Source organism: Podarcis liolepis, assembly GCF_965112155.1.
Source record: "Podarcis liolepis genome assembly, chromosome: 5".
Taxonomy (NCBI): domain Eukaryota; kingdom Metazoa; phylum Chordata; class Lepidosauria; order Squamata; family Lacertidae; genus Podarcis; species Podarcis liolepis.
This window is the reverse complement of record NC_139556.1, coordinates 53,234,048-53,253,693: the sequence shown is the minus strand read 5'-3', so window position 1 is coordinate 53,253,693 and position 19,646 is coordinate 53,234,048. Positions and strand designations below refer to the sequence as shown.

General features: G+C 42.3%; 1 protein-coding gene and 1 long non-coding RNA gene across 29 annotated transcripts in view; one reads left to right on the top strand and one right to left on the bottom strand.

Moving 5' to 3' along the window:
* The window catches only part of ABLIM1 (actin binding LIM protein 1), a 221,001-nt gene that overhangs the window by 71,420 nt on the left and 129,935 nt on the right, over nucleotides 1-19,646 (bottom strand). For all 28 annotated transcript variants that reach the window (XM_083504842.1, XM_083504843.1, XM_083504847.1 and 25 more), the window contains 2 exons: nucleotides 10,841-10,967; nucleotides 9,207-9,300 (listed from right to left, as the gene is read on the bottom strand). In XM_083504842.1, coding sequence (XP_083360968.1) covers nucleotides 9,207-9,300; nucleotides 10,841-10,967 — 221 coding nt within the window. The remainder of the gene's footprint in view (nucleotides 1-9,206; nucleotides 9,301-10,840; nucleotides 10,968-19,646) is intronic.
* The window catches only part of LOC310707711, a 308,528-nt gene that overhangs the window by 195,782 nt on the left and 93,100 nt on the right, over nucleotides 1-19,646 (top strand). The window lies entirely within an intron of this gene.

The following is a 19,646-nucleotide window of genomic DNA, read 5'->3' as shown; positions in this document are numbered from 1 at the left end:
AAAATCAGAAAATAAAATCACAGAATACATAATCAGAATAAAAACAAAAACAACCCAATAACACCCCCCCAAAAAAAACACATTTTGGAAGGCCATAGGATGGAGAGGGAAGCTCTGCAAAAACACAAGCTCTGAGTTCAAATTCTCTGCATGCCAAAGTGGAATGACAACCAGACCAGTGTGGTGGAAGGTGCACTAAACTGTACTGTTCCGCCTGCCCTTCCTGGAGGCTTCTTCAACACCTCTATTGCTTGCACTACCCCTTTCAAGTTATGGTTTTTCATCCAAAATTATATGCTAGATTTCCTGTTGAAGCATTGAAAATAAACAAGCAAAACCTGATTGTTCAGAGGTAGTTTTCTGGGGAGAGGAGGGAGAATAAATGAGTGTACATATCCCTGAGCAATACTGGCCTGCAAGGCTGAAGACAAATAACAGTCTTTAGAACACCTTTAGAGCCAGCATTGTCTGTGGTGTACATGATAATTTTTCCAGTCTCACCAAAGAAATTTTGCAGGCTTCTGAAGCATTAAAATCCTAATGACCTGTTTGACTAAAGTTGGTAATGGATAAAAGAAACATTTATGGATACCATGAACAAGGAGTGCTCTACCAACTTGGGGTGGGGGGGTGAGGGATGGGGTACATTAGTCTATCTCCAGCCTCTCAAACACTGCACTAAAATTATTTTGAGGATGAACAAAAGCCGCATGTGAGAGACAACCTGGGTGCTGAAACTTAACAGGTAAATCCCAAGCTGCAGCAGCAGGAAATCTGGACATTATTTTCTGACAGGTAATCAGGAATTTGAGAGCAAAGCTCATGCAAGCAAGCTTAACTTTTTTTTCTAAATTCCTATGAAGTATCACAAGATTTTCCAAGGGAACAATGAAATCCAAATTGTTTCACAAAGGAGATTTTTTATTCCTTGCACAATTTCTGTTTCTTTGTACTTTATTTCCCCCGCAAGCTCTTTATATTTACTTAATATTACTTCTCAATAGCATTTTTCTGGATGGGGGGATGAACGAGGAGACAGATTATGCACTGGCCTTCAAAACCATGTCTCCTAGGCAGCTGTAACCAACACAATGTTGCCAATTTCACATATGACTAATATGTTTCTGCAGTTTAAATGTCTCTGCAGATATATATATCGGGTCATCATAGGCTCTAATGAGTTTGAATAATACATGTTTGCCAAAAACTACAACCAATGTAATGTGTGGGTAGCATACGGAAACTAAAAGATTTTCACAGAGATATTCACTACTGTATTTATTTATTTTAAAATATTTACATCCTGTCTCTCCTAAATGTTCAGGTAGGGCAACAATAAAGTTCAACAAAATATAGTAAAAATACAAATATATGAGTTACCAGTGAAAAAAGCAAAGGGGCCCTAAAGCAGCAAATTCTCCTATAGCAATTTGTAGACATATAGGTTTATTCTGAGATGCAAATAGACTCAGCAACAAATCTATTTATTTTTAAATGATGCAGCAGCTTTTAGAGTTACACCCCCCACCCACAAGAAACAATTTCTCTGCCCCACTGAGATATTTCACTAGTGTAGCCTATGCATAAGGCATAGTCATGGTTTTCACTTCTTCGTTTCACAGTAATTTAAGATTGACTGTGATGTAATATGGGAAACGTTTTTCCAAAGCACACACTAAGAACAGTTCAAAAAGAAATTAGAATTCAACCCAATGAATGACAAACATTATTAATACAGTACATATATTCAGTATAACATATCTCATGACAAAGACAAGAAGCCACGCCAACTGCAAACAGGCATATTCTGCTCTTGCTGTCTGCTTGGCATATGGAGTCACCCCATCTCCCCTGCCCACATATTTTTCTCCTGAAAGTATTGTGCTCTCTCATTGCACACTTACATCTCACAAGAATTTGGAAGCATTTACCTTCTGCTAAGGCTTCTTTGCTGTGCTTTCTAAAACTTTTCCATCCAGTGAGGTGCTCATTCCACTTTCCTCAGATTCAAAAGAACTGCGAGAAACATCTTGCTGACACACAAAAACTCCCAAAGCACAGTCTCACTGAACTGGCTAGCATAACCTCTGATAATATTTCTAATCCAAAAGACAGCCCTCTCTTCATTCCAAATTGCAACCCTCCAGTATCCCAATCACTGCACAGTGAAGAGAAGGACTGTTCAGTCTTTTCAGTTCAAGCTCAGAATCAATGGATCAGTCCATTGTGGAGGAAAAGACAGGGGGAGGTCACATTAGTCCAGGTGAGGGCAATACCATTTGTTTGTATTTAGGGTTGCCCTATGTCCTCTTTTTCCAGGACACGGCCTCTTTTTCATAGGTATGTAAAATGAGTCTCATCATAGCAATCCATAGTTAAAAGTATAAGCTGGCAAATGTGTCCTCTTTTTTGCTCTTCAAAATATGGCAAACCTGACTAGGTGTAATAATTTAACAGAATTACTCAGAGCTTTGTTCTTTCTGAGTGAAGTCAGCACCTTGGGGATACTTCTAGAATCAAGCAGAGCTATACAGAAATGTTTTTCAAAAAAGTTTGAGGACATTCTGTATCCAAAAGACTATACTTTATTTACTAAGCATCCGGTAGATATTAAGCAACTGACAGTGGAGTCTTGTAAACATCTGCTCAACAGTAAACCTCATTTATTCAATGGAACCTACTTCCAGGTACGTTTGTACAGAATTGCAGCCCAAATCTTAACCAGAGTCTTCATATTAGTAACTGGCCCCCTTAAAAAAAAACTGTCCTTGAGCCAATTCTCTTGCTTGATTTTCTGGTAAGCTGTAGAATAATATTATGTTGCCAGGCCATTTAACAGCAATTATCTAAACAATATATTCCTGTGCATATCATACAGATGATTTGAATATTGGATTTCTGAAGCTAACTAAATCAGAGAGGAAGGAATTTGTATGCCAAGCTGCACTATTATTTTAAAACAGGTACTTGACATATGAAAATTTCAAATATTCATCTCAGCTTCATTGCTAAACCTGAAATTTAATTGGGTTATTAATTGGGTTGGGTTAATTGTAATTTCAGTCTTGGCTGCTACAGTTCCATTACACTGGGATTTCATTCCTTTCTGTTAAACTCAATTCTAATTAGTCCAATTCTAGCGGGAATGATAGAAAGATATGATTCTGTGATGTAATCCCTATAAAATATGTTTTTCAAACCTGGTAACAAGTGACATAAGTGGGCCCAGGGAGGGATGCATAAAGTGTAAGTTTAGAGCCACAAGTCTGTGGGTGTCCTTGAAGCAGCTTAAAGTCTAAAAAAAGTATTTATTTCAAGAGCATGACATTCTCTTCTTTCTTTCTTTCTTTCTTTCTTTCTTTCTTTCTTTCTTTCTTTCTTTCTTTCTTTTTTCTCCCAGTCTCCCACCCTGGGAGATCTTTCCTTTCCCGCTTTTCACCCAGGATCCTTGAGCAACCATCCATCACTTTCATGTGTGTATAATCCTCATAATGATCCAGAGTAGAGGACACCAAGGAAACCAAAAAAGAAAGAAAGAAAGAAAGAAAGAAAGAAAGAAAGAAAGAAAGAAAGAAGATAGAAGAAGGAGAGGAATAGAAGGGGGGAAAGAAAAAGAAATAAAAAATACTTCTGATTTTCTGTCTGTCAGTTACATCCAAAAAATATTCAGGATATGACTTTCAGAAGCTACAGCCCATTTTGTGAGATGCTAGATCTTGGCTTGTTGTGATGATGCAACAGCTTGAACCCTGCTTCCCTATGTGTTTTGGCAAATGTATTTTACCTCCTTGGACTGAGACCGTAGGCCTTGAGGGTACCCCCTGAAGCATGAACACATCTTATTTTCATGTCATGTCACCTCAAACTCTCTCTTTTAAAAAATGTATTAGTGTCATGAAAAGTTGAAACGTTATGGGATGGTATTTCAAACAGCTCACCACACCAACCCGACTCCATTAGCTGCTATATAGATAAAGGAACGAATCATAGTTGTGAAGTGAGAGTGGTGCCCTGCTCAAGCCTCTGCTCAGGGGCAGAACTAGGCTTTATTTCACCTGGGTCAAGGATCCAGTTTGCAAGGATGTTCATTTGCAGGGGGGGGCTAGGAGCCTCAATGGCACCCCTCTAGAGGCTTCAGTACAGGCCACATGATCTCCTGCAATGATTTTGCAAAGTTTATTGCAGATAAAGTCACTCAGATTCAGGAACAGGTAGACTCCACCATGGGAGCAGGGCCAGGGCGGGAGAGTGCTAGAGTCCTGTCTAGTCAAGTTGTGTGGGATCAATTCCAATCTGTTACCTCTGAGGATGTGGACAGGCTGCTTGGACGAGTGAAACCAACAACATGTCTCCTTGATCCTTGCCTATCCTGGCTTATAAAAGCTAGCCGGGAAGGGCTGGGCGATGGGCTTCACGGGGTGGTGAATGCTTCTCTCTGTGAGGGAGCCTTCCCAGACCTGCTGAAAGAGGTGGTTATCAAACCGCTTCTTAAAAAACCATCTTTAGATGTGGCCAATCTCGCCCAGTCTCAAATCTTCCATTCTTGGGCAAGGTGATTGAGCGAGTGGTTGCTAAACAACTCCAGGCAAGCCTGGAAGAAGTGGACCATCTGGATCCCTTCCAGTCGGGATTCAGGCCTCATCATGGGACTGAAACTGCCTTGGTCGCACTGGTTGATGATCTCCAGCAGGCTAGGGACAGAGGTAAGAGCTGTTTCCTAGTTCTGCTGGATCTCTCAGCGGCTTTTGATAACATCGACCATAACATCCTTCTGGACCGTCTAGAGGGGTTGGGAGCTGGGGGCACTGTTATACAGTGGTTCCGGTCCTTCCTCCTGGGCCGTGTTCAGAAAGTGGTGGTGGGGGATGAGTGTTCAGACCCCTGGGCTCTCACTTGTGGGGTGCCTCAGGGTTCTGTCCTCTCCCCCATGCTTTTCAACATCTACATGCAGCTGCTGGGAGAGATCACCAGGGGGTTTGAGCTGGGTGTTCATCAATATGCGGATGATACCCAGCTCTACCTCTCTTTCAAATCAGAACCAGTGAAGGAGGTGACGGTCCTGTGTGAGTGTCTGGAGGCGGTTGGAGGATGGATGGCAGCTAACAGATTGAGGTTGAATCCTGACAAGACAGAATTGCTGTTTTGGGGGGACAGGAGGCGGGCAGGTGTGGAGGACTCCCTGGTCCTGAATGGAGTAACTGTGCCCCTGAAGGACCAGGTGTGCAGCCTGGGAGTCATTTTGGACTCACAACTGTCTATTGAGGCGCAGGTCAATTCTGTATCCACAGCAGCTGTTTACCAGCTCCATTTGGTATGCTGGCTGAGACCCTATCTGCCCGCGGACTGTCTCACGGGAGTGGTGCATGCTCTGGTTATCTCGCACTTGGACTACTGCAATGTGCTCTATGTGGGGCTACCTTTGAAGGTGACCTGGAAACTACAACTAATCCAGAATGCAGCAGCTAGACTGGTGACTGGGAGTGGCCGCTGAGACCACATAACACCGGTCTTGAAAGACCTACATTGGCTCCCAGTACGTTTCTGAGCACAATTCAAAGTGTTGGTGCTGACCTTTAAAGCCCTAAACGGCCTCGGTCCAGTATTACCTGAAGGAGCATCTCCACCCCCATTGTTCTGCCCAGACACTGCGGTCCAGCGCTGAGGGCCTTTTGGCGGTTCCACACACACATTTATACACACATAATATAAAAGCAGAAAATCATAGATAGTGTAATATATTGTAGCTATTACTTCTTAGAAATGTTGAGAAGATATAGCCTGCACTATGTTTTCGAAGATTAACAAAATAAACTTTCCACTAAATTAAAGATAAGCCCTCATTCTTTTCATACCATCATTTCCTGTTAAGGATACAGCAGCCAACAGGAAACTAGCAGTTTTCCACAGATGCTGGTTCCTCTCTGCCCTTGTTACCATGGCAATAGCTCTATAGAGCCTTACTATGTAATAAATTATACAAGTTCTTTTTTGTGCATTGCTAGAAATTAGCACAGCTTAATTAAGGTTTAATCAGCTGTTATACTTGGTATCATTAGGTGTTCTTGAACTACAGATTTACAAATTCATCTGCAGTAGATGAGCTTTCCTTTCTACTCCTTGTTCTGAAAGGCCAAAGAGGATTTTTGTTGCTGTTGTTATTGTAATGGTTGCAGTGCCTACTCTTCCTGCTGAATCTCCTGGTTTTATTTTCCCTACTGGCTTGTTTGATAAGGATTCATTCTCATTCTGTGAGCTGGACTACTGACTTAATGTTCAACGCCACTTGCCCCAGTTGTCTAATCAGTTCCAGGTTCTCATATGGTTAATTTGAACCTTCCCACTGTTGGTAGTTCTTATCTGTCAGGGACTGTGCTGAGGAGGGCTGCACAGATGAGGAATGGTAGGAGCCTACCCCTTCCCCTTCTCCTGATCAGGATCCTGATCTTCCCAGGAGCAGTGAGACAGTAAAGATTTGGAACAGTGGTTCGTAGAGGGAAACAGTTCAGAAGGCAAAAGTTGGGAAGAACTGGATGGTGAACAGCTAGGAGAAGAACTGGGAAAGAGAGAGAGTTAACAGACTCCGGTTTGCTGGAAAGTGTCCAGCAGATCAGTTCAAGATCACAGAGATTAGATAAGGTAGCTGCACAGAAGGCACAGTGGTTGCGAAATCAGGTTGCAAGACGAGGAAGTGACAAGGGTGACTCTGGGGGAAGTGGGTGTAAACCTTAATAAGGAGCACCTTTACTCCGAGAATGGGCTCTTTGTTCTTTCGCTGTGATCATTAAAATCTCTTTAAATGTTAAGAGACAATTTTTGCTTTGTTCTGCTTATCCACAGCTAAAGGGAGGGAGGAAGCCACTTCCCCGAAGCCTGACATTATCTGACTCTGAGAGGCCCTGTACTGAATGCAACAAATGGGACAGCTGTAAAATTGGTTCCTGCATCTATCTTGAATTCTATAGCTCATGGTTAGTGAGGAGAGGGCCTAACCACGAATCCCAGATCTGACAACATGCTAATCCGAACCTTGGCTTGGTTCAAAACAACATGGCAGCAAAAAGGAGCAGGGAATAGGAAAGTAGCTACAATCTCTCCCCCCCCCCCCGCCCTGTCACCCACGTTTGTGTAGTCCTGGTAAGCTATAGTTTGCTTTACTGTGTCCTGTGAATCAGGTCAATGTCTCCATCTCATTTGACAAATTATTGCTTCTCGATATCCATAGAACCCATTCAGTTTTGTAATCTCCACCAGCTGAGCAGTGATGAATCAAAATCCAATTTAATAAGAAAGGTGAAGAAAAACATGCTAGATACACAACCTCAATCTTTATAAAAACCCAGAGTTTCCTTTTATAGGGACTAGTGCTGCCCTCTGGTGTATTTCTTCTATGACAGTACTGGTTTAATCTATCTAAAGTGCACACACATCTTCTTATCAAAATCTATGGAAAACTACACAGAGAAAAGATCTTTAAATGTTCACAAAGCAAACTAAAGTAAAAGAAAGTGTTATAGCATGTAGGAAATGCACTGCTCCAAAGCATTCAGACATCTACTTCTGCAAAAATACCAGGAAGAACATGCTGAAGATGTTAAATAATCCATCATTTGAGCTCCAAAAAATTAAACATAATTGGCAACCATTTTTTTGTTGATTCCTATTTTCTAGTGACATTGTCAATCCTGTAAGGGGACAGGGTTGGTGAGGTCTATGGGGAGTATGGGAGGAATTGGTGAGGTCTAAGGAGGGTTAGGGAAAGGGGTTGACAAGCCTAGCAAGCAGGGGAGCTGCTGTGTGTGTGTGTACACAAACACACAGTACAAAGAACTCTCTTCATGTGAACCAGGAAGTAACCTATTCAAATGAAGAAGATATCTTAAATCATTTCCAGGGATGCAAAAAAAGAGCTGCTATTACACATCAATGAAGAAATGAATGGATTTAATATAGGGAAAATATTAGAGAAATGAGCCTAACGAGAGTATTCTCAGTGGGTATGGAACACTGACTGACAGGTTTTTGCGAAATAAAAATTGGGCAAGGTAGTGGAATGGGGTGGCTGGAATCCTGAAAAGAAGCACCACACACTGTAAGCTTCTGTTGTAGGGTTCTACTTGTCTGATACTATGTCTAAGTGCCACCAACATGCATAGTGTCTACTAGGAGTGAAAGGGCAGAAGGCAGGGACCCCTTAACAGTAGGTGGAACCAGAGTCCATGAGAGGAAGAGCCAACTAGTTCTAATTTTGTCCCCATGCTCCTCTCTGTTGAGTTTTACAAGGGCAACACTGAGACTAAGGAAGTTGAGGAATGCAAGAGGCAGTACCCTGGACTGGTTATAAGTGAAAATGAAGGCAGGAGAATATAGCTGAGGGCAAACTGGGGATGGTGTAGCAGTGCTCCATTTACCTCAATGGGCCAGGCTCCACTAGAGTAATATATGAAAAATAGCCATACAAAAACACAAAGCTCAGGAATATTAGAATGGCTAAATCTCTGTCAATGGAAAGAAAAGCAGTTCCCACCACAAAGAAAATGACAGCGCATTTAAGTCAGGGATAGCAAACTGGATCTGGCCAATGGGCCAGAACTAGAATTGCCCCATCTTCCATGGGCCACTTTTGAGGTCAAGAGAAGAAGAAGAAGAAGAAGAAGAAGAAGAAGAAGAAGAAGAAGAAGAAGAGGAGGAGGAGTAGTTTTGGATTTGATATCCCACCTTTCACTCCCCTTCAGGAGTCTCAAAGCGGCTCACAATCTCCTTTCCCTTCCTCCCCCACAACAAACACTCTGTGAGGTGAGTGGGGCTGAGAGACTTCAGAGAAGTGTGACTGGCCCAAGGTCACCCAGCAGCTGCAGGTGGAGGAGCGGAGACGCGAACCCGGTTCCCCAGATTACGAGACTACCGCTCTTAACCACTACACCAACTTCAAAGGAAGAATTGGGAGTTCACTCTATACAATTCTGTATTGTTATTTTCTACCTTTGCAGATACTTCAGATACTTTCTTGCAACAAGCATTTTCCAGAACTAAAAAGTACTTTCTTTTAAAACTACATTTAAAGTACCGGTATATCCTTTTAATATTAGAAAATATTACAGTAGAATGAAGTGTTGGACATGCTCCTCCTGTACAAAAATATGTGCTTCATTTCTTCTCCTTTAAACAGAAAAATACTGTTACACTAAGCCATGCAGCTCTCTTCTTACCTCTAGGACTTTCCCAGTGATGAACTGGTGGCATGCTTCACATTTGACACCAAAGAGAACCTGATAGTCCTTTTCACAGTAAGGTGCACCATCTCTGAAAGTAATCCACATGATGTAAATCAGTTTCTCCAATATGCTAAATGCATATTTGATGCATTGAAACAGCTGGGGTGAAGACAAGGTAGCTGTTTTGCACTCAGCAATTAAAAAATGTGTTTGTTCAAATATAATGGCTTCGGCCTTGTATACCTAAAGGAGTGTCTCCACCCCCATCTTTCAGCCCAGAAACTGAGGTCCAGCTCCGAGAGTTGTCCAGCAGTTCCCTCATTGCAAGAAGTGAAGTTACAGAGAACCAAGCACAGGGCCTTCTCAATAGTAGCATCTGCCCTGTGGACATGCAGTCAGATGTCAAAGTGATAAACAATTATACAACCTTCCATAGACACCTGAAGGCTGCCCTGTATCAGAAAGCTTTTAATGTCTGATTTATTGTGTGTTCTTTTATATTTTGTTGGAAGCCACCCAGAGTGGCTGGGGCAATGCGGTCAGATGGGCAGGGTACAAATAATACGTTGTTGTTGTTGCACAAATAATATGCTGTTGTGGTTGTATGAGCACGGCTGCCCCACCATGCCATCCACTACTGCTAGGAATGCCTATAATAAATGAGTGTATGTCTGACAGTTTGGAGAACTGATCTGACATCAAGTGTCAGGTAAGCCAAAGAAGTGATGCAGATGCCCTGATCAAACAGTTCTATTTTTATGTTTATTTTCAGCACCACTTTGTTTCCTTTGGTATCCTCAGTGACAGAAAAATCTTTCTCTCACTTTTTTTTTTTTTTTAGCACCACACAAGCGTCATGGTGTAGAACAGAGGTGTAAGTTATGCAGGTAGATCTGTCAATTACACAAGTCAGATAAGAAATGATGGACAGTGCAGATTATATTAGAAAAGTTTTATCTGGCCATTCAAGCAACAACATTCAGCAAAGACCTGCCTGGAATCAAGAACCTCATGTATTTCAAACACAGATGGATGCATTTATGACATCTATTATTTTAATCTGGCTGTTCAGTTAGTGCCTACAAGTATCAAAAATTCTCTCTTCCCTTGTATATTGTGCAATATTTCTCTCTTGCCTCTGAAGAATCAGCAATTGGTGCAATTTGAGAAGTGATACTTGATGGAATGATGGCTTACTCTATCTGGGAAGATGAGTGGACACACATTGATTTTCTATGTGCTATGGAGGGAGGTGGAATATAGTGGAAGCAGATTAGATTGTACACTCCTCCACTTCATAAGTCAGAGATGCACAGTGATCTGTTACCAAAATCTATTGCAATTTCTTATGCACTTGCAGACATCCAAGGAGAAGGGAGGCAATACCACTGTATCGCTGTCTAGTTCACATTACGGTCCTCTGATAAGAATGAATCCTGCTGGGCAAAGGGGTCGGTTCTACTGTGGGTATTATCAGTGGATCAAGAGCAGGACTTCTAGCTGAGTACTCACCAGTAGGAACACTAAGAGATCCTGTTGTAATATACCTTTGGTGCTGTCACTTATTCAAAAAACAGGTCAAACCACTGTGTATTTAATGCAACAAAGATAAATGAGGAGCTGCTTACTTGCTGATGTATTCTCCAGTCAGGACTTTTGCACAGGCCTTGCATTTGAAGCATCCCAGATGCCACTGCTTATCCAGTGCTAGTAATGCTTGTCCATTCTTTATATCTCTTCCACAGCCTGCACAATCTGAAAATAAAGCAATATGCATAGATCAGTTGGCCTGCGTTTCCCCCTGCCAGCCACTCCAAGATTAGACCAGCTACCGTCTCTATGAAGCAATATAATATACTTTATGTACTCTAGCACATAAATTCTATGTAGAACAAAAATTCTAAAACATCTGGCTGGCAGACCGGGCCACATGTTGCATATATTATTTTTAAGTTTAGATACAGGCAAATATAGCCCTGTCTTTGAAAGAAAACAACTGACAATTTTCTTCCAGCTTCACCAAAATGCAAGGATATGATTAATTTTATTTTTGCATACAGCTACTCTAATTAGCATCCAGGATCAAACATTTCCCCCTTTCAAGGAGTTGGGGCTGACAATCCTTTTTATCTCATTCCTCTCATTGTCCTTTACATTTCTACCCTCTAGATGGCAGTAACTCTCTAAATGTTGTCATGAAAAGCTAGTAAGTAGAATATGTAAGGGGTAAGGGTATAAAAGATCTGGTTGTTTTCTTTTAAGGAAACCAGAGCTTCATTCTCTGCTTCTCTTGGGTATAGGTATAGAAAAAGTATACTAAAAGAAAGAATTTCAACAGATATTTCAGGCTGGTAAAAAAAGGAACAGGCCATTATGCCTAGACTCTACTTCAGAACTTGGGAGTAAAGGCAACCTTGTCCTGATTTTCTGAAATTATCTGAACCAAGAAAAAAGCTAAGGGAATAAAAGCTGCATCAGGAAGTATGAATGTATCTACCTTCCTTTACAAGGTATTGCAAAACTGTGGTCATAAATGTTGGAACCAAAAAGCTAAAGAATATTTTCTGCATTGAAAATCGACACAGAAAGTCAATTCAATAAATAAATAAGTGTATTAAAAATTCACAGATGATTGTGATTCATTCAAATAACCAACTTTTTAGTGCAAAACACTAAAAATCCAGTTCCATTATGAATATTAAACTTTTAAAAATATTGCAACTGGCTTTGTCATTAGGACAAGAAATAAAAGAATAAACAAAGATCCATTTTGATGCCTCAGTATCTCAGCTTCACTATTTGCTTTTGACATCCTTATATTAACACACACCAACTGATGTGAATCAGCAGTCAATGAACAATGAAAGGGAAACCAGTCTAGTCACTGTGGAAAAGGACTAGTTCAATTAGTATATTAAAAAAACCCTGATCTGTGCAGTTCAAACTATTCATGGAACCTTTTGAGTGTAAATGCCCAGAAAGCCATGGGTTACAACAACATTATCTTGTGCCAATGTGGCTACTGGAACCTCTTGCCCTTATATTGTAATGAAATATCACTGTGTTGTCATGTGAGAAGATTTTTACCCTGGCTACAAGTTTCACAAATCCATGAAAAGCAAATTAGACTTCCAAAAGCCACTGTTTTTAACTATTTATTATTCCCTGTAACATGTTTTGCATAACTCCAAAAGTATGCAAAAATACTCTCCAAATCAATGAAGTGATGTCAGTGAATGTTGGACTAGCTTGTTATACTGCAACTCTTAAATTATAATTTCCTTGTAGGACGCGGCACCACAGCTTGCACACCAGCGCGCAGCTCCGCAGCTCCCGCAGCTCCAGGTAGGAGAAGACGAACTCGAGCACCCGCCCGGGAAGCCGCCAGCCCCCCGCATTAGCAGCCGTAGCGGCGCTTAGTTAGACCTTCGGCACCATTCAATCCAGCTACCCAGATTTCCGCTGATGAATGGATTGCCTATTATTCAACCAGTTTCGCTTCTTCAAATCTTCTTACAGATCTCCCTCAGTCCCCGTCGGACCTCTGTTCCTGCTCTCTTAGTCCCACTTCCTCAATAAACTTTACCTCAACTCGCATTTTCAACATCATAATGTCAATGCGAAGGAATAAGGCCCCTGGCCCAGACATGGTCCCGTTGGACCCTTTCCTGACTGATCCACTTTGGTGGAGCGAACACCTGACTCCTGTATTCACCGCTATCTCCTCCGCCCTAGAAATCCCCGACTCCTGGAGAGAAGCTATAATAGTTCCGATCTTCAAAGGCGGCCAGCCAAACATCCCTAGGAACTATCGCCCCATCAGTTTATTATCCATCCCAGGGAAAATATTTGCCGCTGTTTTATTGGAGAAACTTCTCTCATGGGTCCAGGAGAGGAACATTCTACCGCTGGAACAGATTGGCTTCCGAAAGTCAGCGTCAACCATGGACCACTGTCTAACTCTCTATCACCTTGCCAGTAAATACACTGCTTCAAGGCAAGGCCACCTATTTGCCGCTTTCATGGACCTGGAGGCCGCCTTTGATTCCATCCCTAGGCAGAGATTATGGTCCAAACTTGCCCATCTGGGAATTGATTCGCACCTCCTCTCCCTAATTATTTCCCTTTATTCAAACACCACAGCCCGCGTCCGAAGTGGTCCCAACGGCTCCCTCACTACTCCATTTCCAACGGCCAAGGGCGTCCGACAAGGTTGTCTCCTGGCCCCTTTATTGTTTAATCTCTATCTTCACGATGCAATTTCCACTTTGAAGTTAGCATCTAAGTATCCTCCTCACTTAGCAGGTCACCCCGTTGCTTCCCTTTTCTATGCTGACGATGCCGTCATCTTATCCAGAACAGCTGCGGACCTAGCAAATGCAGTTAATGCATTTATCACCTATTGTAAGGCGGAAGCTCTTAACATTAATTATAAAAAATCGAAAGTCCTCCACTTCACTCGTTCCCGCAAACTCAAGTTGGAGCCGCTTAAGATCACAGGTGGCTACTTAGAAAAGGTAAAAGCCTTTAAATATCTAGGCATAATATTCACCTATAATCTAACCTGGACCACCCATCTACAATCTGCCTTTCTCGCTGCAACCACGACCTCTAACGCCATTGTCCGATTTTACCATCAGAAGGGCGGCAAACATCTTCCAGCAGCAATTCAAATATTTAATGCCAAAGTTGTCCCTAAATTATTATATGGATGCGAAGTATGGACTACAGCAATATCAGGTAACTTGGATCGCCCACTTCATATGTTCCTGAGATCTCTTTCCGGCGTTCCAAGATGTGTCTCAGGTGCAGCCCTACGACTCGAGTTCGCCCAGCCCTCAACTGTTAAACGAGCATGGAGTCGAGCCATTTCCTACAGCTTCTACCTATTAGCATCGGATGCAAAAATTTGAGGTGGTTTTTCCAATCTGATCCTAAGAGACATTCATAATTCCCCTTGGAAAACAACAATTAACCTCAAATTCCGCTCTCTTCTCAATTTGAATTGTAAAACTGTTCTTAACTTAGAGTGTATCAGCCCGGCGGCCCTACCTCTAATCAAAAAGAAACTACAGCAACTTGACTTCTCTAACACAGCTTCCTATGCAAGAGGACCGTGTTCTGGCCTAGCCCTAGCTATTCCACCCCCTGAAGGGATCCCTCTATACTGCTTCACAATTCCTTCGGAGGCTAAGCGAAGGGCCTTTACCTGTGCCCGTCTCAACTGTTTTCCTACAGCAGTTCTGTCGGGTCGTTATTCCAGAGTTCCCATTGCAAATAGAACATGCTCCTGTAATGACACGGCCCTGGAGACTATGGAACATGTAATGCTCTTCTGTCCCAACTGGACAGATGAAAGATCTCGGTTTTTAACTCCCCTCGTGAATAAGCTTCATCTCCCAATTCAGCCTTGGATAGTGTCCCTCCTTTTGCAGGATTCTGATTGCTGGATTACCGAGATGACAGCTAACTTTCTGCTTAGTGTGATGAAGAGGAAAGCGGCACTAACTTCTTCCTTATCACCACAGCTGTAGTCGATACGCCGCACGACCGAACGAAGTTCCAAGTAGCCTTATTGTACAAGGACAATCGAGTTAGGACATATCTGAGGAGCTGAAGGACCCTTTAACGGTCCTCCTCCAGCCTCAGCAGTTTTTTTTTTTCCTCTCTCTCTCTTTTTCTTTCTTCAAGTAACCGCCCAGGACGATATTTACCTTTACCTCCCCACCCCTATTTTATGTTGTTATTTCAATGTATATCATGCTATGGCCACACGGCTAATGCAATAAATCTAATAAATAAATAAATAAATTCCTTGTAGCATCTAGCTGCTGGACAGGATACTGAACTAGAAGAAACACTGATCTAACCAGTGAAATGAACACTGCCATTGTGTCTTACTTGTGAGCTTTCCAGAGATGTTTCACTGGCCAGATCAGTAGACAGAATATCAAGTTAGAAGGACCATCAGTCTGATCCTGGATGACAGTCTTTATATTCAGACAGTACAGGTCAGGTGTCCCCAAATGGTATTGACTCATAGTAAGCACAAGCCCCGAGTTGCATATATTTTGGTTAAAAATTAAAGTGCTCCAGGGTGACTTTAGAATGTCCAAAAGATTTCCTATTTGATGCCCAACAGCCAGGAATTTGAACTGGCCATCAAGAAATACAAAAAAATATATACTTGGGGGCAAGACATGAAGCTGCTCTGTGTTGTTCCAAGAAGCAAATGGATTCAGACTATGGACGGTGAAGAGATTGCTTCTTCCTATCTGCATCACTTGCATAGGTGCTCTGTTCCCTCGGGGTTTGCTGACTGTATATTTATAGGTATTTTTAATTGTTTAATGTACCCCTACATTGATTAAGCAGCTTACACATTCCTTAAAATATAATCATCTTCCTCCGCCAAACTTAGCCACTATAATGGACCCATCCAATGATCTATCATGTACAAATGTGGAAAAAAGAATCCCACAATTCCATTTATCTGTACCTTGTTTTGATAAAGAGAGCTATAGATGAGACCCCATATTATGAAATGCACAATAATGCAGAGCCCATCAGCCAAGTAGCATCAAGAAATAAATCTGCCAAAGAAAATGCTTCAAAGCCAATTTATTTTACTTTTGCTAAGAGCAAAACAAATCCTTGCCAGCAGCTACAGAAGAGCCTTGCCATCAAAAGTGGCATGCATACAACAAAGGGACCCAATTTCCTCAGGGAAATGAGCTTCATCTTCTAACAGAGTAACGATCAGAAGCAAGTTTTACTTGACGTCTAAAGTAAAAGCTTATTTTTTGAATTGTGAAAAATATCTTGATTTCTGTCTTTCAAATGGTTTACATTTGTGTGGGGGGGAATCCAATTATATGGCAGTATAAACAGAATTATTGCCCCCCCTACTGCTGCAAAAAAGCATTTGTGTGTGTCTTGTGTATAGTTACTTACTTGAATAGTATTATCAAGCTTAAAAACAGAAATAAATGGTAGTCTGGGCATTACTGGCTACATCAGAGGTTTTCAAGTTTTCTATTTCCAGAGAACATTTTGCACATCAACTTATCTCCTGAGAATCTCCTGAGCATGTGCCACAGAAACCATGCACGGTCCAGTGGATTATGGAGCATGTTTTAGGGTGCATGTTCTACAGCTGGTGAGACTTATCATAGCACCTGGTGGACAGCTGGACAATTCCAGAACACAGCTTTGTGGCTGCCCATTTTAAGGCAAGGCTGGGATAACTATGGTCCTCCAATTGTTGATGGACTACGGTTTGTACCATTAGCTATGCTGGCAATGGACTACTAGAGCTACAGCCCACCATTACCAGGAGGACTGCGGCTTCTGCATCACCATGCTAGGGGAGGAGCATAAGGATAAGATTGTCCGCTATTATTATTATTATCATCACCCTTTATTTTTCTTCATCATTACTGTACGATTCTCTGAAACACCTTTTGACAAGCATTGTTATTAATAGTTTGCTTTACTCCCTTATCAGTACTTCATACAACGACTGCTTATAACTCAAAACAGACAGTTTTTTCGGCCAAACACACAGCAGCTCTTAAAGGTCTAGTTTTATGTTAGCATATTCAAACCAGCATCAATCGGAGGAATTCAACTGCAGGTATCATGCTCCTGGACAGTCGTTGCGCCATTGTACTTAATGAATATACAGAGCAACTAACTGAACAGTGAAGGGTAGTATACAGTAAGACAAGAAGTAGGTAGGGCACAGTCCCATCTAGTGGAGTTCTAGGCAATCAGTATACATGCCCTTGTAGAAGAGCTGGCTCACTGATGAAGCGGGATGAAGCACCAGTCACAGCACACATACACACACAACTTGCAAGAACACTGCCCCCTCTCACCCAGTCTGTGAGAGCAGGGAGCGTTTCAGCATGGTGCATTGCCGCTCCTCTTTCCCACCTCTGGGATGGAGAAGATGCGCTGCAACGCCTTGTGGAACGCTTCCTCCTCCCACTGAGACTGCAAGAAGGGAGGCGTTCTGCTGCTGAGCTTTGCCACTGAGCGGGAAGGGAGAAGTGCTTCCCAAAGTTCCCCCAGCCCAGTCCAGAAGGGTGGCAAGGCTTTGCACTGGCTGCTTCTTAAGAAACCTGCACAAAGCCTCCCTGTTGGATGGGAAGGGAGCTTCGTAAGGCATTTCTCCTTAAGGAGAAGCGCTTTCCAAAGCTTTCCCACCCCAGCCTGGAGGAGTGGTGAGGCTTTCCAAGGGATTCTCCTTTCTGAGGCTTTGCAAATCCTTGTCACTGGGCATGTGGGGGTGGGAATTCTACAGGAGCCTTTTCGCCTCAGGCGCCAAAACGTCTTCGGCCACCCCTGACTAACTGTACAAATGTGCAGTTTGGGGCTATATGCTAGACTGAAAGCACAAAAGTCTTCTCTATCAACACCCCTCAAAAAACTCCCAGAACTCCCAGTGAACTGTTGCCAAGGCCCATCAGAATGCAACACTTTAAGAAACAGGGGACAGAGAGGATATCTGCTACCTTTGGCCTTGTTGCAGCAGTATGGGAATATGAATACGTCGCAACAGAAGTTTTCGACAGAAGACAGTGCTGCAGGAGACATCTCTAAAAGTGATCCATTGCAGGGATGGCTTTTTTTGTGAAACCAACTTGGATTTATATTTACTGTTTGTTTCTACATACTTCTATATTAGGATGTGATGGTGGAGGATTAGAACACGCATATTTGAGACTAGAGATATATATCTCATATCATTTCAAAAAGCAGCTGAGGGCAGAGTCAGAAAAAGGGGATAATATTGCTTGGGGATCTAATCTGACTGGTCTGTATTTTGCCAATGCCTGCAATAAAATGCTTTTTATAAAATAAATCTATTTTGACATATCATAACTGACGTTCACCATACGCAAATGTCATGCCCTATATAATCACTTTCACTGCAGGCTTTCTAAGCTATGTTCTTACAGTTTACAACACAGTGACACTTTGTTTAAACTCTGTTCTTTCAACGTACATTGACACTAATACACATACATGCAAACCTACACACACCACGTAGAAATAAAAAGATTTAAAGTTTCTCTGTGCCGAATTGTAACACAGGAACCTGAGAGACCTGGAAACCATACATTTGCCCTGAGAAATACTGTGGATTCTGCAATGGCTACTATGACACAGCAACAAGAGATCTATTTATTTTCAGTATCACAATATTTCCTTAGTATCAACAGATATATAGCATATGGAGGCAAAATTTAAACCCTAGTGAGTGCCTGTGATTGGGCTGCACACAGCAAAACCTGGTATAACACAGCAAACAACACACACAAACATCGGGGGTGGGGAGAGATCTTACTACAGTCACCATAAATCACGTAAACTGTTATTACTATGCAAAACCAGCCCAGAAAATCACCAATAACATACAAAAAAATCATAACATAGCAAGATACAATGGGTGATCTTCATGAGTTTTTGTGTATACAAACTACAGCTTATAGTGTGGTATACTCATCTGAAAATTCATTCATTTTGAATAAATCATGTAAAGCAGGTGTAGTGGTTTGGAGTTACTCGTGCGTAAACTGCCTCCGTTTGGGAGCTTAACTGCCTGGGTTAAACCGTCTTGACTGCACAGCCCATCTCAACGTGCCTGCCTCAGTCGCTAGCAGAATCTGTCTGTGGGCGTTTCTTAAACCTTTGCCAGCATAAAAGCTGTTTGACACCCAATCGTCTCCGCCTCTCATTGCACGGGAGTCTTCTGCGCAGGGAGGGCGTGGGTAGTGGAGGACCAGTGCTCTCCTCACTGACTTCCAAGGAAGAATCCCGGAGCCCTTCCCCCTCTTCCCCCATTTGCTCTCCTGGATCCTTGGTGTTACGCTGATTTCCTTCCCCCTCTATCAAGCTGCGTCTCCCCCTAGTGCTGGTACCTTCCCCTGCAGAATCGGAGAGCCTCTCCTTCTCCTGTTGCTCTGATGTCAGTTTCCTGACAGCAGGCTACACTCCAAACTTGAAAACCATATTCCATTATATTCTCACTAAAGCACAGTGATATGGCAACCTTCTACCTCCTCTGCTTCTGAATACCAGTTGCTGGAAACAGCAGAGTGGAGAGTGCTATTGTTGCTTGTGGGTCCTGCTTGTGGTTTTCCCACAGGCTTCTGGTTGAGAACAGAATGCTGGACTAAATGAGTTGTCAGCCTGATCCAGCTGGCTCTTCTTATGTTCTTACACTCTTATAATGTTGTTCCCATGGATCCCTTTACCCATATAAAGATACAGCACAGCAGCATGGTGTGTGGGAGGGAGGGAGGGATGTAGGTCGCCATTAACACAGTGCCATTTACTGAAATGTAAGATATCTTTTTTACTTCTCCTCTGAGAAAAATTTCATTGTTGTGTATATAGAGAACAATAATCCACTGATGTTTAGTC